This window comes from Epinephelus moara, chromosome 21 (genome assembly GCF_006386435.1).
Source record: "Epinephelus moara isolate mb chromosome 21, YSFRI_EMoa_1.0, whole genome shotgun sequence".
Lineage (NCBI taxonomy): Eukaryota > Metazoa > Chordata > Actinopteri > Perciformes > Serranidae > Epinephelus > Epinephelus moara.
In genome coordinates, this window is record NC_065526.1 from 7,683,078 (window position 1) to 7,706,104 (window position 23,027).

Here is a 23,027-nt window from a genome sequence, read left to right on the forward strand (position 1 = left end):
TTGATCCACTGACTGTATATTTGCTTAACTAGCTTCCTGTACTTGATTTGAATAATTTTGTCTTTCATTGTAAGATGTGTGAGTGACGGCTGCCCTTTAAATTTGAATTTTGATCATTTTGCTTTTGGTATTTCGGCCACCAAGCCTCCATCAGGAACAGGAGCAGTGCACTTATGATGTGAGAGGAACACTAACATTTTAAAAGTATACTCAAACTATTGAACTGGCAGGGCTGCATCAATACGCTGCGCATGGGCTAATTGCCATTTGAACATAACAGAAACATCCCCTGGTAGTCTCTGTCTCCACATCACATCAGAGCTGTCACAGTTTACATAATAAATGCTAATCATTAATGAGAGAGCTGAACTCATAGTTGGACGGCTTCACAGCCTCACAGTCTGTTTGGCAGAGATGCTTGCGAGATGAAGGGTGCTGGCATTTACCTTATGCTCCAGATCCACAGAAGCTCATTGAAATGCTGGGGGTGTGCCTCATCGTGACAGTATTTTGACTTGTTAAATTTTTCATTTCATTTTCAAAAGCTCCAAGCTGGGTAATCCGTGCGTTGCTGTACCCGACCCTCATTTCAGAATTTTGAGCTTTAGCCGGCTGTCATTGTAAACATCACCGTGCAGTAATTATTAATGTCGGAATTATGTAAGTATAAATAGAAAACTTAGGTATTAACTAGAATGCACCATGTTCAGGCAAAGAGCTGTGTGTTAAGCTGTGTGTATAATGAAAATGTAAAAATGAGGGCAATGTGGTTGCGAAGGGACAGAATGGCAAATAGAATATAGATTTTATATCTCTTCTGCTCTCACCATGATGCATGAAGCACTGGTTGTTTTACTGTTGGCATGATTTACTGCTTCCACCTGCTTTTGAATACATTTAAGTCATTGTGATGTAAAAGTTAAAAAATGCATCAAGATTGCCTGAAAATGGTTGTTTACTTCAATTTCCTCACTAAAGGTGAACAGACAAATAACTCGAGGTAATCTATCCCAAAGCATTGTCACATTTATCCTGCAGTAATAAAGCAATTATTTTAGAATAATGTTCCTCATGAATATAAATGCTTTAGTATCCTAACATCGATCAGTGTGATTGACAGTACCCCTGTGAGAATAATGGCTAAACCTGATGATCCGCTGGGGTTCATTCAAAAAGGAGACAATGTACTGGAGAGCTTTTTAGAGAAACAATGCATGTGTCTGGTGATGAGTTAGTGTAAGTTACTTTTTAAAGCATTGTTAACTTTAATTTTCATATAAGAAGCTATAAGATATTAAAGAGAACAGATAGGATAACTATATCATTTATTTCCTAGAACTCAGAAGTGCAAATTACAGTGCCATACAGTAGATCTTAAAGGGTGTTAGGGTTGGGTAGTATTCATAATTATATAATCAGATTTCAAAAAAATAAGTTACTCTAATTAGCACAGATTGCATTTGAAAGATTTTTTTGATTGTCATCATGCTCACTTACATGTGCCCAAACCTCATGGGTTTAGAAGACACCATTACAATGACATTGCAGTAACAATCCAATCAGAAGTACATGTTATCCAACTACTCAGTCCAGAAACAGGATACTCTGCCTTCCATCCCAGGCCTGGCAAAGAAATTCACCCACGAAAAAGGGTTTCCCCTCTGAAACAAAACTCAAATTTTTCATGATCATCCAACCAAAATAAATCAACACAGATAAAGGTCATCTTACCGAGAAGTACGTGATTTTTTATATGTATATGTTTGTGAGCTGAAACCATTTCCCTCAGTGGAAACAAAGCTTTTATTTACTTTAATTTCACAGATTAGAAACAATAAATTTTGAAGACAATAAAGCCTCCACAGCATATAGCAATACACAATAGCATTTTAAGTCTTGCATGCGATTTATCCTGGCTTCATATGAGCAGAGGAAATCTGAGCTAATATATACAATGTAAAATGCCATAGGCTTGTGCTAATAACGTTAGCATGTTGTATTTGTTTGGAAAACGTGTTTAATATAAGACAGTTGTTTTGTGGGTGAACCTTGTGAGTTGTAATGGAGCCGAAACTTGTACCATTACCTTTGTTAAATGCTCCTGTTGTTCCTGGCTTCATATGAGTAGAGGAAATCTCTGCATGTCGCTAGGCTAATTTATTCAATGTAAAATGCCATAGGCTTGTGCTAATAACGTTAGCATGTTGTATTTGTTTGGAAAACATGTTAAGTATAAGACAACTGTTTGGTCAGTGAACCATGTGAGTTGTAATGGAGCCAAATTATGTGCCGTTACCTTTGTTAAATGTTGTTGTTGTCCCTGGTTTTATATGAGAAGAGGAAAAGATCGCTAAGGCTAATTTTTTACAATGTAAAATGCCATAGACTTGTGCTAATAACGTTAGCATGTTATATTTGTTTGGAAAACATGTCCAGATAAAGACAAATGTTTGTCTGTCAATACTGCGAGTTATAGTGAAGCTGATTTGTGTACTTGTGTTTGAAATTGTTGCTATTCAGCCATGTTTAATGTGTGTTTAATGTGTGTTGAATCAACTAAACTTTACAGCACTTCACAGAAACTCCACCGCCTACTAGTGTTTTGGAGGTGTAACTGCAGAGTGACACAAACACACCACTGCACAAGTATAAATGCTCACAACGTCTTAGGTGACATGCGTAGGCTACGGCATAGCGCTGACGCACAAGTATAAATCTCGCTTAACGTTACTGAGGGCAACTGTGCACACAGGGATCTTTGTCTTTTGTTTAGATTATATTTCCACACTGTAGCTATTCTTTATGAGACAATAAGTTCATAGTTTTGGTTTGTGCCATATGTCAACAGACTGAAGCACCTCACTACTGATCTCCTGAATACCACAAAGTAAACTGTTCTGAAAAATAAATGACAAGTTGTCCAAATGAAATAATGATTTCAACTCGTTAGCCTGGGGATGACAGTGGGAGGTGTCCCAATTAAAAATATTTTTAGTGAGTCTTTGATCCTCTCAAGTCTGCTCCAAAGCCAAAATGCATTTGACATTTACGCCTGATGTTTGGAGGTACGCATCCCAAATCTCCACTAATGACCAAAACTGAAGTAAATTTATGGACACCCAGGAAAGATCGAATCGCTCTATAATGCATCGTGTTACAACTTATATGTTCTTGCACCCCAAACACCAGAAGTTTAATCACACACAGGACACACACATGGATGACAGAGTTGTGTATAAGAATGAAATCCTAGATTGGTACATTGTTTAACTTTGCTCAGTACAGATCCAAACGCTCTACCTGCTGACTGAGCTAAAGAAAGAATGTGTAATTGTATCATAGTTCCATTAATAAGGATTACTTAATCACATATTTGATTACATCTTTGAAATAGCCCATGGCAATCTGAAAATTATTAAACTGTTTTTCATGATCACCAATGATTTATAATGATTTAAATATGGTATGATATTCATGACTTTGGTTTCATTAGTGAGTAATCGCCTGAAAATAACGATTGGGATTTCATTACATTTGAATGAGACGTTTATTTCGACATAAATAGCGGGCCCTCCTTCATGGAGTCCGCCATGTTGTTATACGGGGGCGGCAGTAGCTCAGTCCATAGGGATTGTCTTGGGAACTGGAGGGTCGCAGATTCAAGTCCCGTTGTGAACCAAGTATGGAGCATGGAGTGGTGGCTGGAGAGGTGTCAGCTCGCCTTCTGGGCACCGCGGAGGTGGCCCTGGGCAAGGCACCGACTGCCAACTGCTCGGAGCACCCATCCAAGGCAGCCCGCTTACTCTGGCGTCTCTCCATTTAATATATGTATAGGTCCTGTTTGTGCGTGTGTGTGTATTTCGGGCTTGTGCGTATATGACAACAGAGTGTGTGTATCTTCTTCTGCAACAGCTCAGTACGGACAATTCAAAGTTCTCAGTTCTGCAACCTCGCCGCTAGATGCCACTAAATTCTGCACACTAACTGATGAAAAGTGTGTCTGCCTTATGGGGTTTTTTTTAGATAGGTGCTCCACTTTGTGGTGGACCAGGGGGGAGAAAAAAAAATGGTGTTGTGTCAAGATGAAGGTTCAAGTGCCCCTCTTGTGTTACAGGAGCAAAGTCCTTCATGTGGTCTATGATTAAAAAAACAGCTGCAGCAAAAAGTTACACACAAAAGAAACATCTGGAATAAATGCAGTGGGTACACCTGTGGTTTGTGCCAGCGCTGTCTCTGTAAGGGTAATTTGATCTGAGCAACTATAAATGCTGAATATGCAAATTGCTTTGTGTCTGCATAGAAAATGTTTTGGGATGTGGATTTGTGGAATTCAAATTTGTGTGACTGAATCCATTGTTTTAGTATAAGGCAGTGTTGTAGTAGTCAGTGTCAAGATCATTTGTTGAAGGTCTCTGTCTCATTTGGACTCTTTTTTTTTTGTCTTATGTCAGTCTCAGATAAAAATGACTCAGGATTTTACTTCAAGACCAAATACCACAGCTGCAGGGATCTCGTTAGAGTTGAATAAAGATGATTAAGCTGATTTTAGCTTCCTGTTGTTTGTTTGTACTTGCTTACACATAGAAAACAAAGGAAACACATAAACAGAAACACATAAAATTCATCTCTGCAACGCCTTTTGATTATTTTATCAAGACATTTATTACACTTACATATCTACTGTCTATATGTGACAATAAAAGAGGAGAATGAATGCAAATCTTTTTCCTTTTTTTGTGGGTATTTGTAAGGAAATGTGGATCTCTGATTAATATGAGGAGCGCCTTTGCTTTGTGTGTTCCACATTTAAGTGTGTCATGCAGTGTGGGACTTGCGCTGGTCAGATCTTGGTCTTGATTAGGTCTTACCCTCTCAAAGTCTTGGTCATGACTTGAGGTCTCATTTATAAAGCAGTGTGCGGGATCCATACTAAAACTGTACGTATGAACAAAAAAACTAAAATGGCTTCCACCTCACAATCTGTGTCACCAGTTTCCCGTCTCCGAAATGTCCGTAAGCATGAGTCAAAGTTTCTCCTATCAAGTCTGTTTTAATAGACCACAACTTTTGCATTTTGAAGTGGTGCACACCTCTTCCAAATGAGACTCTTGACCTTGATTGAGGGGGTTTTGACTATAACTCTGTTATAAGGTGCAATATTTTCAATGCCTCATTTTGAAAGTCATCCACAAAGAACTTTTTAAGCCACTGTATGGTTCTTTAGAGGTTCTAGTTCCTCCCTCAGTAAACTGAACAAAACTCAACTGAAGGACTGGTAGAGAGCATTTTAAGCCTCTGTATGGTTCTTTAGAGATTCTCTACTGCTTCTTCAATTTAGTTTAGTTTAATTTACCTACCACTTGGTAAAGAATAAAAGCACCAGATTAAAATTGCCTACATTCCTTTCCTTTCCAGAGGAAAACACATTAAAGCAGCAGCTCTCGACCTTTTCGCCCCAATGTGCACTGAAATATCACAGGTTTAAAGAGCTAATGTATTGTGTTTCTTTTTTCAGGATTCTGATTTTTTTAAGCCAAAATTTCCTAATAAATGATTAATAATCATTCATATTTGAAGCACAGTTGTCATTTAGAAGCACATTGACTCATCCATGGTATTATCTGGCATTATTCATGCCCCCCCCCCACCGGCTTAAAAATCTAATAACAGTAGAGATATTTGATACCCAGAGCTAATGGTGAGCCTGGTCTCGCTCCGAAGTCATCGAAATCCAGCACTTGGGCAGTGACTTGCAGCATCAGACACTGACAAAAACAGCTGTCCTTTAACGTCGGCATGATATGCGGCCGGTCATATGGCAGCACAATTACTACTGTATAGACATGCTGCAGCAGACTGTAATCCTGCAAAGTGCTACTTGATGAAAATTAAGGCGTGGTTTAAGTAGGGCAGATACGAGGGGTGGTGGATGGGTCCAACAAACACTGAATTTCTCTTGTGAGAGCAGTGTTCCGTAATTATTTTCTCCTTAACCTAACCTTGTGCTTTTGTTGCCTAAACTTAACCACGTGTGTGAGTTGTTGGAGGACAAAACGTCAATTTGCATTGTTGTACTGACGTAGTGCGTTTATTTTGAGAGAGACATTATGCAAACTGTAAATTTCCTGTGCAAACAGAAGACAATGCATGTAACAGGCAGCCAACGCACTCAGGGTACCTTTCACGTCGTATCAGGACGTGGAAGGTCCATGACCAAATGTCAATAAGTAACGAAGTCAGAGTGAGAATGTGTTGAAGTGGTTCTGTGTGCCCTATTTGGACAAAGGTGCCATAAAGCACCTTTAAAAGATGGGTCATATAGCACCAAAACAGGTTTCCCTATGGTTACAAGACTTTTGACTACTGTGTGGGTGTGGGTATGTAGTGGCTGCGCTTAATTGACACCCATCTGTCCCACCTGTGTAGGTGCACAGAGTGTTTAAAAATATGTAACTGTATATTCCATAATTCTGAATGTATAATGGCAGCACAATTACTACTGTATAGACATGCTGCAGCAGACTGTAATCCTGCAAAGTGCTCCCTGCCTTCTCTACAATATTCTTATTTCTTGAAAAGAATTCAGCTCACAAAAACTCCTCGACACTTTAGAAAAAGCATAACGACTGGTGAATCCCAGTTAGAGTGAGCTTTTAATAGTGTGTTTCGCACCATAGGTAAGCACAGCGCATGTTGGACTCAAGGAGAAAGGAGGACTATTGATCTGTGGTTATTAGTCGAAACATTCACTGAGCTCATGCTGTACAACGCGAAGTATAGTAGAATCAAAAGTAATTTATTGGTGGCTATTATCTTCAAAATAGGTTTTAAAGCTCCACTATCCAGTAAAGAAAAAAAAGCATAATGTGTCAAAAGACCAACTTATCAAACCTGATTCCTTTGAAGCCAATCACTTTAGTAAGCAGTCAAATAAACCTCTCCTATTCAGACAGCTCTATGTGAAGGGAATACATGCTGAACTTCTCTCCCCTACCTTTCCCGCGCTCGCTGTCTCTCTCCCTGCCTGTCCCTAAAATGTCCCTGCTGGGGATTCTATCTCCTGGTTCCTTTTGAAGCAGTGGCCTCTCTTTGCCTCCATTATCTTGTAATTTGTGAGGGATTACGCTCTGGAGCACACACAGTCCACCCCGTTGCTTAAGAACTGTGACAGCTTACAATAATTGCCATGCTAATTAGCAAGAACTAGCCCAGTGCGCTTCTTTCCCTCACCAGACCTGATTTGATGAATATGCTTTGATTAACGTCTGCAGCAGTATTTCCATAACTTCCTAACCCTTATGCTTAAATATATAATAATAAGGACTGACTAACATCAATAAAATGTGGAGGCTATTGTTTTTTAAGAGCAGAGAGTGAGTGTGCATTCAGTCCAGGCACTGAGAAGGTTTTATATAGGTGTTGAACCAGTGTAGGGTGCCGTAATTGCAATGAGATCAATACAAACATCCCTGGAGTGTGAAGGGAATTACAGTATGATCAGCTCGAACATAATGACTAGAAAGGGCCACCTTTAACCCATGATGCATTTCTCCAGTGATGGAAGCAGTTCATCCTTTCTATCAACAGCATTAGAGCCGTACAGTGTGTGGAGCGTGGCACTAATTAGAACCAACGACCAGATATGTACACTTAAAATTAAAAGGAAGCTGTGCCATGGCTTTTTCTTGCCTCAGCTGGTGCAGTCCACATGACCTTGTCTGTGTAAACAGGTGAGAGAGCTAAGATTGAGCACATTTTCTCCCAAATAATCTGCAGCATCATTTTGGCTCAGCGGTCATAGTATTATAAAAAGATAGAGCCGCTTAGATGGTACAAGGCCAAACATTGCCGTTTTTGTAAATAATGCACTTTGCAAAACCATCTATGTTTTTATTATTGAATGTGGGCTCTGGCTCACAAAACTGCGAAAACACCATTCGAATAAGGACTTGAACATTGACAAACTAAATCATATTTGCAAGCATATATTTGCTGCAATGTTAGGTTGCATGATGAATGATGACAAACCACTACACAGAAAACATTTGTCTGGCAGATCTCATTTGCTTTTCCTCTTTGTCAGACGAGTTTGTCTTTGTTTGGCATAATCGTCGTGATTTCCTAGATTTGTTACTCTTAATTTCCTGTGTGTTCTGCTGGATGCATCTGCAATTTCGGCACCGCTGAGTTGGCCTCTTTGGAGCTCTGTTGGTTGTCGCTTTGAAGAGTCATATAACATAGGGCCAATTTTCAGGCTTCGTTTACAGCTGACAAATGCTGCTTTCACTATCCAAACTCGCATGACTTACCTCTGCTGCATTGTTTGTGCATGGGATCACAGCCACCTGACTTGTAAGCGAACTATGCAGCTGCTTAGGGCCATGTGGCCAGCAGAGGGCCCCGAAGAGCACACAGAGCTGGGCAGCCTAAAGGGGGATTTATGCTTCTCCGCTGAATTAACCCCGTACCTACGGTGTACGCTCTGCATCGACGTAGAGCCTGTACCCTACACCATAGCCTGACGTGCACCTCCCCAGAAATGTAACTGCATGTCACAGCAACGCAGATCTCCTGTCTGATTTTGTAAGCTGAAACCATTTCCCTCAGTGGAAACGAAGCTTTTATTTACTTTAATTTCACAGATAAGAAACAATAAATTGTGAAGACAATAAAGCCTCCACAAAAATAGCATTTTAAGTCTTGTGTGTGATTTATCCTGGCTTCATATGAGCAGAGGAAATCTCTGCTCATTGCTACGCTAATTTATACAATGTAAAATGCCATAGGCTTGTGTTAATAATGTTAGCATGTTATGAATAAATAAATAAATAAATAAATAATTTGTTTGGAAAACGTGTTTAGTATAAGACAGTTGTTTTGTTGGTGAACCTTGTGAGTTGTAATGGAGCCGGAACTTGTAAATTACCTTTGTTAAATGTTGCTGTTGTCCCTGGCTCCCAATTTATACAGTGTAAAATGCCATAGGTTTGTGCTAAAAACATTAGCATGTTGTTTGTGTGCTTGTATTTGAAATTGTCGCTATAAAGCCATGTTTAAAGTGTGTTTTAGGTGTGTTTTGAATCGACAAAACTTTACAGCACTACTAGTGTTTTGGAGGTGTAACTGCAGAGTGACACACACACACCGCCGCACAAGTATAAATGCTCACAACAGCGTAGGCTCTGCATACAGCTGACGGACAAGTGTAAATCCCGCTTAGCACTCACTACACAAGATTCGTAGGGCTCTGTAATTACGCAAGGGTTTTCCTATTTTTTTGGGTTTGCCATGTGAAGTTGTAACATGTTATTATGAGGGGGGCCCCAAACCAAATCCTACTTAGGACCCTCAAAAGTCTAGAGCCGACCCTGCATATGATTTAGTTGCTTCAGCATTTAACTCCTGCCCCACTGGGTGTTTATCTTGTTTTGTTTATCCCTTGCAGCTCCACTGTGTATTAGCCTAGCCTCTAATTTAGCTTCCTGGTCAACAACACAGTACCTCAAAAAGACACCTCTCTTCTCACAGGTGACGAGGCAACTCATCCTTGAAGTCCTCTCTGACAAATACCGTGCCTTCATTACAGCTGACTTCCCATCATCTTCTCCACCAGCTCTGCACTTACCTCAGGGGACCTTGTTGCTTGAGGTAAGCAGGGCGTTCAAAGCCACACACTCAGAATTGACCTTCAATTTTAAAAAAAAAAAAATGACTGCTGCTGCTGTTTAGAGTAGTACTGCCCAAAATGTCTGGGATGAATGACCTTTAAAACACAAGTAAGATGCAATTAAGGGTAGGGGGTTACAATTTGACTGTGATGTGCAGATCTATGTGTGGTTTTTGCCCAGACATTGTTCCTGTCTCTCTGACAGAAGCTTTGGAAATAAACACAGCTGTAACCTGTGCAGGCGTCAGCTGCTGCAGCAAATACTTCCATCTAGTGTACAAAATAAGAACTGGTCATGAGCATTGTAAAGTCAAGACCAACAAAACTCATAGGAGCCACCATGTGGAAACAATGTGTGCTGTTGTGTTGTGACACAAGAGAGGATTTTAGAATTGGAATAATATTTTCAAAGGATGGGAGGGACGTGTAGTTTATATGGTTAGGATACAGAAACATTCTCACCTGTGTGGCCTAAATGTTGGCATCTGGAAACATGAGTTAATCCACAGTAGTACAGTTTGGACATTTTACCATCCCTACACTCAGGGGCCGATTATCAGACAATGGGCCCCTTGGCACAGATATGTAAAAGGCCCCCCACATCTCCTACATGGGAGCAAGACACACACACTCATTGTATAGCTGTTTAGCCTCTTTTTTTGTTGCTGTTTTGCATCTCTTTGTAGTTGTAATGTATGTTCTTGTGGTTTTGTGTCTCTTTATATTAGTTTTGTGTCTCTCTGAGGTAACTCAGAGTCTTTTTTTGCTCGCTTTGTTTCTTTATGTGGTTGTTTCGCCCCTTCTTGTAGTTATTTTGTGTCTCTCTGTGGTCATTTTGAATCCTCCTTCTGGTAAGTATGTGTTAATTTGAGGTCAATGTGCCAGACCACAGAGAAAGTGGAGGCATACAAATACCTTGGCACCACAACTGACCACAAATGCACTTTCAAACCAGTGAAAACATTCCCTCCAAATGTCGGCAACACCTCTTCTCTCTGTGGAAACTCTGTAATCTCCAGGTCCACCAATCAGTCTTGCAGGTGCTTCACTGAATCCACCATCACCTTCTGTAACAGCCTGGTTTGGTGCTTTGTGCAACATCCACCTCAATCCTCTCAACAAAAATCATTGGAATAAGCAGCAAACTCATTGGACAGGACCAAGAATCAGTGAGCACGGTTACATGCGCACAATAATCAGATAACTGTGAATAATCAGGTAATGGTAATAATCCGATCTGACGCATTTACGTGCACTTCAATAATCTGATAATCAGAAAAACCTGGTTTACATGATTCAGTCCTTCAGTTGGATTTCTCCTCAAGTACATGACATAAAACTCAAACTTCTTGTTACAGTAGGTACTCATATCCTTGAAAAACCAGATTAAAGGGTATACATGCACCGAATAATCTGATTACTGGGGAAAAAGCTAGGTGTGTTTATCTGATTTCTCATAATCAGATAATGGCTTTTATCTGATAAAGCCTATCAGATTATGCTGTTTACATGACCACTTGAATAATCAGGTAACTCCAGAAATCAGATAATGATCGGTTTATTAGTGTGCATGTAAACGCGCTCATTGAGTCGCGTCTACTACACAACCAATACAGTCACTTGATCTCGCGGCAGATACACTTCCACTCATGACCAAGTGGGCCATGTCAAGCTTTACTTGTATCAGACTCATTAATACTTGAGCTAGCTTGACCCAGATTTATCACATATTTATGCACATTTTTACGAATTTTTAGGGCGGCCATCTTGAACTATTTTCAACTGCACTCTGATCTGTATGTTGTCAAATTATGCTTGCCATTTGTCTGGTTATGTGTTGTGTATGCACCAACATTTCTGATTGATTTAGTAGGCCTTCTGTATGGCACAAGCAACACAAGCAGTTAAATTATTTAACGGGATGAGCCACAGTTTAACTCACTGGGGAAACCAATTTACTGGCAGTGAAAAAAATGTCTGCTACAAACAGTTTGGGTAACATTAACCATTATTAACTTGTAAAAACAGTATGTGTTTCTGGTAATGTGATAAATGTGGGATTTAATTACAGCCTTAGTTGTTGGTGATGTTTTACTGTTTGGTTGTTTTTTTGGCATTTTGGGAGGATAGACAGGGGGTCTAGGGAAACAAAGTGCAACAAAGCTCCTGCTGGGATCAAACTAGGAATGCTGCATTGACATGATAGGCTGCGCATCTGCATTCAGGTGGTTTCGGAATAATTGGAAAAATTAGTTCCTGACAGGGAAATTTTGCTTAAATGTTCCCTAAAGTTGGAACAAATACTCAGAAAGTCGGCCAAAATGTTTATACACGAGTACTGAGTTGACATCATGTATGCCGAAACATGACAGACGAATGTTAACGTTGGGTTGATGGTATTAAACATTTTAATTAATTCATCTGTTGCATGTAAATGTTTTGCTCACATGTAATTTAGGCTGTAGAAAAGTTTTTTACTATCATTACCTAATGCGTGTTTTTTAATCTGATGGATGGATTTTTTTAGGTAAAGATTAAACAACAAAGTTATGATGGGTTAAAGTGTGATTTGCCCAATTGACCCCCAAAGTCTGGCTTCTTTTATGCTGTCACTGTCACCATGACTTTTCCTTTCTTATAGTTTCCTTGGTTTTAGGACTCAATCCTGGGGCACTCTATAATGTTGCTGTGTAACATCCAGACTTAAATACTGCGACAGCGTCCTCTACGGCACCACAAACACCGTCTGCAATAAACTTCAGTACGTACAGAAGTCAGCTGCCCACCTTACCAGAACCGACTCACGTGACGTCATCACCCCGGTCCTCCACGACCTCCACTGGCTCCTTGTTAAATACAGGATATACTTCAAGATTCAACTCATCACCTACAAGGCCCTTAACAATCTAGCTCCTCCATATCTCTCTGACCTCCTCCATCACCACTCCGTCAACCCTCCCATTGTCTCAGCTCTGCTGATGCCAAACTTCTTCAAATACTTAGGACCAAGCACTGAACCTGGGGTGACAGGGTGTTTTCAGTTGCTGCCCATCTCTGTCTGTGATGCCCCCACATTGACAGCATTCAAAATGGCCCCCAAAACCCACCTCTTCAGACTTGCCACTCCATTTTTATTTCCCCAGTTGACTCTAATCAATTTTAGTGTTTTATTTTATTGTCTTCAATAAAGAATGTATTGTGTTTATTTATCTGACACTATATAAAGTCTTTGAGGACTTGTGAAAAGTGCTATATGTGTGATGTATTATTATTATTATTATTGTAAACTCACTCTCTCTTGTGTATCACTTTTTTTTTTGTTTGTTACTTTTTTCTTTTATTTGTTTGTGTTTTATCTGTGTAATTTGTAACTGTGTTTTGTACTTGCTGCTGCCTATCTTGGCCAGGTCTCCCTTGAAAAAGAAGTTGTTAATCTCAATGGGATCTTCCTGGTTAAATAAAGGTTAAATAAAGTAAAATAAAAATCACTCATACCTGTCCCCACAAAAAAGGGCAGGTAGGAACCAATAAGCTCATAACCAAAGGAACACAATGACTCAACTTAAACACCGCACATGAAAATACAAATGAGACAAAATACAAAATGCTATAAATGAAAATGAAATAATAATTTACCAGTAACTCAATAATGCTGAATTTATTGCTACTTAAATATAAATAATGTACCCATTAATAAATAACACAGTAACTTAAGTAATAAAAATAACCCAAAAATATACCATAGCATGATGGTGTATCATTGGTGAGAACATATATTTTACAGCTTGTATTATTTGTTTGTTGTTGTGTATATTATTTGTTTGTTGTTTGAGCAGGGGTTGGAGGGGCACAGGGCTATTTCTGGGGTGGACAAGGCCCTTAGCTGTGTCCCTGAACGCACCCCCAGTCTGGCTGCCTGGTCACGTGATGGCTGCCAACAGCTGTCAGCTGATTGACATGATCAAATTTCGGCTGTGAAATGTTGTGTACCTTCACTCTGCCTGTGAAGCAACTACAGTCTGCGAAAGTTGGGTGAATTAAGACTTGAAAAGCTTCACCTGTAAGTCTGAAGTTGTTATGTAATTGTAGCTAACCTTAGCTAACATGCTAAGTTAATTAGTTAGCTGGTTGGTGTCCAGGTGAAGTCGTGCCAAATGCTTTGGGAATGTGTTGCTGTTGGTTTTAAAGTAGTTTTCCCTTCACTCTCAAGCTAGAAGACAGACAAAAGGCCAGCCAAGTTAAATAAACAAGCTAAACATGAAGTTAAATTTGTTCTAAAGATTTAAGCTAACTCCCTATCCGTCCGTATCTTGGACAGAGATTTACTTTTATTGCAGGGTCAAAGGAAGTCAAGTGCAAATGGAGGCAGACACACCTGAGGAAAAGCTTCTCCTCTATGCCAGAGAGGGCAGTTGTACTAATATTCAAAGACTCCTCCAGTCAAGACTCGACCACAGCAGCTCTCTGAACATCAACTGCAGGTGTAAGTGAAGAGAAGACGCCATTATCTGCCTGTTAGCATGACTTCAGGTGTGTTAGGAAAGTGCTCATGTCCCTCTCTGTGACTGTAGCCAGGTCTAAAGCCAGCTCAGGATGGACACCCCTCCACCTGGCCTGTTACTTCGGACACAGGGATGCAGTGGAGGAGTTACTCAAGGTGAGAGATGTTTATATTACTATGTATAGCTTTAATGTACATATTGCTGCTGTAGTTAGGAAGCTTAAAGTGCAGATTGTCTTGTTTTACTTTCAGTGCAAAGAAAAAAAGATTGATTACGGTGACATGTTTGGTGTTTCCCAAAGTCAAGGATCCTTCCTTGGTAGGATGAGTCCTCCCAAGAAAGGATCCTACACAGGCACGGCAAGAGTCCATCCTAGTGAACACGCATTGGAACAGGCTGAGTGTCCCCAGGTGTGCGTCACAAACACTCAGCGGACTGAGGGGGCTGCAGGGTGCTGTGATCATTTTTGCACTCTCTAATGTTGTACAATTTGAACACATGTTCAATGATTCATGTGACTTTAAGGGGGAATGTATTTCTGTATTTCTGGATTAGACTTATAAAATTCTAGGTAGGCTAAATGAAAGTTTTGTGGCATTAATATCACTCCTGTAAATGATTAATTTAAAAACTTATGTTTTATCTTAATCACGTTATTTAAAAAATCTCATTATGTGGCAGTGGACGCATTGGAAAGTGTAAATTTTGAGGTTTCTGTCAATATTTTTTTCACGCTTGTATGATAAAAAGTCGTGGAGATATTAATCCAAATAAATAACATATGTTTTTAAATCCTGCCGAGCTCCGCCGGCGCAGGTTTCATTGAAGAGGCCGCGCCCTCACTCGTGTACAACTCGTGTACTGTGCAAAGCATTGTGGGGATTTTATACACACGGAGGATCCACACATGCATCCTTCAAATTTCTCTGAAAGAAGGACTTAGTCCTTTTGTGAAACTCGGAAAGATCCTTGACATTGGAACAGTCCTTTGGCGGGTCGATGATGTAGCGTCCTTCAAACTCAGCTGTTTGAGGACTTTGAGTACTTGAGGACTTGACTTTGAGAAACACCTCCTGTCCTCGGTAGAATTTAAAGGACATCCTCTTTAGAGCATCCTTAATATTCAGCCATTTAAGGATCCTTATTTGTCTTTGAGAAACACCCACTGTATATGCACGCAGCCTCCTCCATTTTACGTAGCTTTGATTCAGTATACCAGGCATCTCTACGTTTTAGTACAAATGCAAAGTCATTTACTCATCACTACATTCTTTATGATTTGGTGGGTTGGGCGTCATTGACCACTCGTAGACAGCAGCACTGGTATATTTTTATCTTTTTTTTTTTGTGATCAAATTTTTATTTAGTTTCTTTGCAAAATTTTAATTATTAATCAAATATACAAAGCTGCATGTCATCCATATGTGTCCATATGTTTCATAAATTTTGCAGTTGTTGAAACTCCAGAAAGAAAACTGACCTATTATCTAACCCTTCCCTCCCCTCCCCACCCCTGGCTGGCTTAGGATGACCTGTGATGGAACAAGAGAAGGAAGGAATAGATAAATATACATACAGCAATAAGATGAGGAAAAAAACACAAGTTAGATCAATACGTATATGCACATACGACCACATTGAGCATAGTGAACAACAGATACAGACTGGTATATTTTTATCTGTAAAGCACTATTAGGCAAACTTCTGGCCTACCTCTGTCTTTTTTTTTTCCAACATTCAAGATCATAATATCTGTATCCTCTCTATCATCACTTAAAGCTTTTATGCTGCTCGGATGTCCTGGAGACACTTCATAACTTGTGCATTCAACATACAGCAGATGAGTAAATTAAAAGAAAGAAATCAGCATTTTAATAAATGTTTTTTGATCAGGGAAAATGATTAAGAAGTCGAGGCATACTCAGGAAGGTGTCATCATCCAACCCGTCCTCTTCATGTAAATGTCTTCCTGTGTCTGCACCCATCTGAGTGTCAGCTCGAGTAGTCACCAGCTACACTCTTAAGTGGTAGATTAACAATGAACCCTGGGTTGTAACAGATGTGGGGAAAACGCATTCTCCTACTGCGCACCTTGGACATGGAACAATCTTTAAAGTTAGAAGCACTTACATCCATTGATGAATTTAAGGACATCATAAATGTGAATGAATGTGGTGACAGAGACATGTCCTTGTTTTTCTTGAGAGGCCACTGTGTTTGAATAGTTGTTTTTTGTATTATATGTTGTGTTTGTTGCATTTTAAATGTGTTTCGATTGGCTGCTACCTCGGCCAGGTCCCTCTTGTAAAAGAGATTTACAATCTCAATGGGACTTCCTGGTTACATAAATGATAAATAAATGATATTATGTCCAGCACATATTTGCAGCCAGTGACAGCCACTTACTGTAACATGTTTGCAGGCAGGTGCTGATGCAAATCTGCAGAATAACATGGGCGATACACCTCTACACAAAGCAGCCTATACTGGAAGAAAGGTAAAAGACCAAACAGAATTCCTGCCTGCCCATTAACTATAAGGCGAGGTGCGTTCTGTGTTGTAACTTAAGATAAACCCCTTTGTCCTCCACACTAATGTCAGCTGAAGTCTGCCAGATATATTCCATTTTCCCATTGACGCTTTTAAGTGTTGGCAAATGATGGTCAGATTTTAATCTTTTCTTTGCTTATTAAGGAGATAGTTCTGTTGCTGCTGCGGTATGATGCCTGTTCCAACATAATCAATGGAACAGCCCAAATCCCTAAAGATGTCACAGAGGATGATGAAATCATTACGATGCTGGAGGGTATGAAATGATGGGAGTTTTTTTTTTCCTTTGTCTCTTTCTTTCTTTTTTAAAATCGCTGATGGCTTCTCATTACTGCAGATCAGATGCCCTTGTTCTCAAATAGTGTTTGATTTGTGCAGCTGCAGAGAGAAGAGAGACGAGGCGGAGGGAGGAGAAGCTTCTAGAGGCAGCCAGAGAGGGGGACATCTCCACTCTGTCTAAACTGGTTAGCATCTGACCTTTTCTAAGAATTTTGCAGAATATATTACACTTTGACAGCATCTTTCTTTATTTAAAGAAGTATTTCACTGCTGGAAGGATGGTCTTTTCACAAAACTGGGCTGTCAATGCAGCAGAGAGATGCAAATACTTTTGAAGTTGGTGCTACATGACCCAAGAAGTCAGAAGGAAGGGGCTGTGGTATTCGCTTTTGCTACTACGACAATGCACTGTGCCATACTGGCCCAATAAACACTTGACGTAGAGCAAGCGTGGCCGTTTTGACTCTGGAAACAATATGGTATCATATCAGCACTGCTTAGTTTTGCAGTTTGATCTCCATTTCTTCAGTCTTCTACAATACAGGAAATGGAATTGCACCCACTTCTTGTTCACAATTTCTCGTATTACAGCTAAACAGTCCACTAAAATATGTTTCTGAGGACATTTTAGGCATGAAATGGGCAATAAGATAACAGAATATTAGCTTATATTTGATCAGCTTTGCTTTGCTTTACAGACCAATCTTGTCTGTAAGTTTGGTCTGAGTTTGAGAGAGAGGGACGTCTTTCTCTCTTATCTGCTTCTATACTTTTTGTGTCCATGGTGTCTAGCATAACATAAATGCAGAAATGCAATTTGCAGCTCGAGCAACAGCCCCAGTTTCATCTGGCAGATTGGAGCAGAGAAATCTTGGCACTAACAAGATGGAAGAAAAGTTTACCGCAGTTCATTTACACATACTGTCCAAATTGCTATGATACAGAGCTCATTGAAAATGGGCACAGTATCCCTTTTAAGAATATTTCACACAATGAGTCTGTCACATCTTATGCTGCCTCTGGAATTGGTAAAATGCACAAACTTTTGTCCAGATTCTAGTTTCAGAGGTCTAATTTGAGAAGTGTCTGATATCTCTGTCTAGACAGGAAGCAACAATTCTGATTCATAGACAGCCACAGACAACATAATATGTGCCAATTTTCCTAACAACCTGCGCTGTTTTAGCAAACCAAAGCAGATTTACCAGGAAACCGAGTCAAAGTTAAAATGTCCTATTTTTCCTGTGTGTTGTGATACTGGCTAAAGGTGGATACTTTAGATATTTAGATATAGATGAGCTCCTGTTGCCATTAGATGTGTAAGAGGTAAATGTGAGGGTCTTTTGCTTTGTTAAGTTGTTTTCAGTTCTCTAACGGTTTTCTTTCCTTCAGCTCAGTAGAAAAGAGGCGCCAGATATTCACTGCAGGGACTCTGTGGGGAATACGCCCTTACACTGTGCGGCCTACAGGGGGCAGAAGCAGTGCATTATAAAGCTGCTCAAGTCTGGAGCCAACCCCAGTGCTAAAAACAACAACGGTATATCACTAAACTTTGAACATCACATCTTATCATTCTCACTAATGTATTATTAGCACAGTAACATTTACAGTGAGAGTCACAATTTGTGAATACACATTTTTGTAAATACTAGAGTATGTTCTGCTAGTTTTGTTTCTGGGTATTACATGATGTTTATTGTATGGCTGATTGTGTTGCAGACCAGACAGCGTTAGACCTGGTCCGCAGCGATGAGCTGAGACTGATTCTAGCTGCCTATCAAGACAAGGTACAGTAAGCGCTTTAATAATAAAAGGCAGGCACTGGCACATGAATTAAGGTACCGTTGCACATTTTCCATCTCTTTGTATGTGATGTAAAAAATGAGTGCATGTGCTATGTGTCAGTCTCATTCATTCAGTCTATGTCCAGCTTGAGCCAATAACTCTACACCACATTGCTATTAAATTCAGTATTTGAGTTATGGTCCGCAAAGGATGATTCCTAATTATTATGGTGATCCTCTGGCCTCTCTGCTATCACCACCACTGGGCAAGAATCTTGCCAAGAAAAAATCTAATGAGCACATTTTCGTGAAGTTTACCAAGTTTATTCATGTTCCCTAGAAGATTAAACTTTCTCATTTTTGGCTCTCTGTGAGCCAATAACTCATTTTTTGTACCTAACATTAATAATTGGTGTGTCTAGCGCCTTAATTACAGACTGGATGCTTGCACCTAGGAAAAAGTGCTACCCTGCACCTGGCCAAAATATGGCTGCGCACAACTATCTTTTTGCATTTTCTCTTTTCACACATCTCTATATAAGGTCTGGCGACTGTGTAGAAAAAACCTTGCAAGTCAGCAGTCCTTGCTCTTGCTTGGATGTCCGATAAGCCTGGCACAGCTTCAGTGCAGAGCATTGCATAGTCACGGTGGAAGTAAAAAAGACGAGGCTATTAAGTAAATTAAAAGATATATTATTAACCTCAGAAACTTTCACTGTAATACAAGAAAAACTGAGTTGAGTGTTTCTGGTCTCACCAAAAACTCAACGCTGTCAGTCAGGCTCCATCTGTGCACAGGTCTGAGAGTTGTTATGTTTTTCTCACAAAGGATGTGAACAGTGGGGTGCAGAAGATTGAAGGCCCTCTTTGGAAGGTACCCAGATGCTGAAGTGTAACCTTTTCTACTCTTGATGTCAGGCTGTTTTTTTTTTGTTGAGACATGCTTGATAGTATAGACTTCACTTTTGTCCTGTAACTCCACACAATATAGTCATTATAATATACAAAAAAAATCAGCTTACAGTGTTATCTGTGAATTCATTAGTTTATTTTTAATATCATAAAAAACATTAGTAATAGATTTAAATAAAAAATGAACACTCTACATATGATACATTTATATGATTTATATATTTGTTGACTTCATGTGTCTTTGACAGAGTTCACGCTTTCTTGGATGGCGATCCCACTGGGTGGTTATTGAGGATGGGACTCTCTCCTGGTACCCCAGACAGTAAGATAACTTTTTATGTATGCAGTTTTCTTAAGCTGAAAAATATACTATGTACATGTATAGAATATCGTATTGTCTGTACTTATGCAGTGTAAAAAAGCCACATTTAAAAGGGAACACCTCCTAAATTAAGAATTGCAATATATCATTTCCACGGCCTTGGAAATTTCTATCAATATTTGTGAACATGAGCTTCTCTCTCTCAAAACCAGAAACCAGATAAGTCTCAAACTTGTGATGTCATCTAGTATAGTCTAGAGCTGCTCTATAGACAATGAATGTGAGCCTGATTTCATGGACCTACAGAATGTTTGCTGTCTTTTTTATACCCAAAAAAGCTTTATTTTATTGTAGTGTTCTCAGTCCTGAGGCAGAAATTGTACCCATATACACAGAATATTCCCCTGGGTGCTTGTAGTGTCATCTATAACATCTTTCCCTACTAAATGTCTATAGTGCAGTTTCAGACTTTATACTTGGTGACATCATACATTTGAATTTTAGCACTCACACTGGATTTGAAAGAGAGTTGTTCATGTTTTATAATTGAACTTTAATGGAATACATCACCCACCAAATGACTGTTTGTAAATCAAATACTCACTGCATGTTACCTTGAATTCGTGAAGAAAACTCTCACACGCTTTTGTTGTAAATGGAGAATCCATAAAAGGTGAACATTCTTTATGCAGTCAGGGTCCTCATTTAACAACAGCAAAACTATATCAAAACATTTGTTTGCAAACTTTCACACAACCTGTAGAGTATGATCCAAGTCTCATTTATCCAGTCATAGGCTCAGTGCTTAACAAAACACATGCATTTTTGGTGAAACGTTATGATATAAAACATTCATTCTTTCATTTTCTATAACCGCTTATCCTGTTAGGGGTCGCGGGTTTGCTGGAGCCTATCCCAGCTGACACTGGCTGACAGGTGAGGTACACAGAGACAGATTTACACTCCCATTCACACCTACAGGCAATTTAGAGTCACCAATCAACCTGCATGTCTTTGGACAGAGGGAGGAAGCTGGAGTACCTGGAGAAAACCCACACTGACATGCAAACTCAGCACTGAAGGCACCACTGTGCTGCCCTGATTTAATACACTTCTCACAGTCTCACAAAGAGAGGAGAAGCACACCTGGGTATATGTGCGCATTTGAACTAGAGCTCAACTGCACCTGTGTGCTCAGGAAGTGCTACGCATATGCAGCAGTGTTTTATACTGTAACTTCTTACCAATAATTCATGTGTGGGAAGTACTGAGCACACAACTGGATAAACGACAGTTGAATTATACTGCCCGGGTTGTGTAAGGGTTTGTTAACAGATGTGTTGACATAGTTTTGCTGTTACTAAATGAGGACCCTGCTTACTTAGATTTAAGAAGAATGTCCACCTTTTTTGATTCTCCGTTGACTGTGGACGCATGTCAGAAAGTTCTCAAAATGCATTTGTCTTATCTCTAATCTGTTTATATTTCTAGGTCTGATGCGCAGGCTGGTGTCAGAAAACAGGGCTGTAAGTCTCTGACACAAGCCTACTGCATGGTAGGTGGTCGAGGTTAGAGGGTCATAAATTACTGTCCAAGGATGCTCAGTGCTTAGAAGTTTCAGTTGTGATTACCTTGTACTTATGACATGGCGATGTTTGACATCTAGTGCAGCATGCATGACTGTAAGTAATTTCATTTTGTCATTCTAGGTCAAACCGTGGGATCATTGCTTCTTCATGCTCAGGTGCTTTGATGACACTGTTCATAATTTTAAGGTCCCTTCAAAGACAGATTCAGTGGCAACAAGAAAAGTGAGATGAGATTCACCTTATATGCTGTTGCTGTCCCCCCCACCCCCTCCCCGAACAAGCTGATTGTCTTAAATATATCTGCGAGGGTGGACAACGTAGTAAATGTTTCTGGTATTTGTTTATTTAGAGATGGTTGGATGCTTTTGAGGCACACTCGTCCTATAGTACTCGTCACTGCACCCAAGAAGAGATTATCAGTGGTGAAGGTGATGAAGCAGTGAGGAATCTGTCACAAGCACTTCAGGTAAGATTAAATTCAGACCTTTTTTAGAAAGGTGTAGTGCTGTTTAGGGAGGAGGATTCCAATGTATTTCTCTTGTCCTGTGCTCTTGTAGGCAGCCAGCGCTTCCCAGCAGAAACTGGAGGGTGAAGTGTCAATATTTCTATCAATGGTGAAGAATGAGGAGAACTGTGGTAAGGGTGCTGGAATTGGTCACGTATTGATGTGGTTAATCCAATGCCCATTTCTTTTAACCTTTTACACTAGTGATTAAAAAATCAGCACTGGTATATTCATTAATTGTAAATATGTTGTTTAGCCAATGGGCAGAAAATTAATTGCAAAGTATAAAGATAAACCTCATCCTAACCCTGTGGTACTCGACCTGGGGGTCGGGATCCCTCGAGTGGTTGCACAATAACTCTAATATTGAGAGGTCACATGTAGGCATTGTTTGGACATTAATAGCCTATTTACATGTGGTATTAGCATGTGTCTTGGGTGATTTAATCACAAGTGGATAGTGCTAAATACAAGTTGTGAGCTCAACACTTGAACCACCTGCTGAGGTGGTCTGGGATTTGACCACGTATCTTTTGTCGTGTAAATGCCAGTGCATCTTGATGCATCCCCGACAAGGACCACATCATTAGTACAAGGACGACATGGTTATTTCTGTGACAACGCACCAATGCTCTATAACTTGCCCCTTTTATGACATGCTGGATGAAGCGTTGCGTGACCACCTGTCGTTTTGCCCCATGGAAAGAGTCATTTTTAACTGCTGACGACGATATCACCAGCTGTGCAGACACAACTGTTAACGAGCATGCTAGTGAGGACGTAATAACTGCATGGAGCCCTTTGTCCTCCTGGTGTGAGTGATGTAAGCAGAAGTGAAATCTGAGCAGTGGTCAGCTGGAGAGGCATGATGGACACAGGTGTGTGCGGCGATGTGTCTCAGTTCTCCATTTGTGTTC

At 39.9% G+C, this 23,027-nt stretch overlaps 1 protein-coding gene across 1 annotated transcript in view; it reads left to right on the plus strand.

The window, feature by feature from the left end:
* Positions 1–13,621: 13,621 nt before the first annotated feature.
* The window catches only part of LOC126383163 (oxysterol-binding protein-related protein 1-like), a 35,555-nt gene continuing 26,149 nt past the window's right edge, over positions 13,622–23,027 (plus strand). The window contains exons 1-14 of the mRNA XM_050033623.1: positions 13,622–13,727; positions 13,986–14,150; positions 14,239–14,324; positions 16,592–16,666; positions 16,864–16,975; positions 17,098–17,183; positions 18,391–18,535; positions 18,718–18,785; positions 19,612–19,656; positions 19,943–20,016; positions 21,508–21,571; positions 21,726–21,827; positions 21,955–22,071; positions 22,163–22,241. Coding sequence (XP_049889580.1) covers positions 14,027–14,150; positions 14,239–14,324; positions 16,592–16,666; positions 16,864–16,975; positions 17,098–17,183; positions 18,391–18,535; positions 18,718–18,785; positions 19,612–19,656; positions 19,943–20,016; positions 21,508–21,571; positions 21,726–21,827; positions 21,955–22,071; positions 22,163–22,241 — 1,177 coding nt within the window. The 5' untranslated portion in view covers positions 13,622–13,727; positions 13,986–14,026. The remainder of the gene's footprint in view (positions 13,728–13,985; positions 14,151–14,238; positions 14,325–16,591; positions 16,667–16,863; positions 16,976–17,097; positions 17,184–18,390; positions 18,536–18,717; positions 18,786–19,611; positions 19,657–19,942; positions 20,017–21,507; positions 21,572–21,725; positions 21,828–21,954; positions 22,072–22,162; positions 22,242–23,027) is intronic.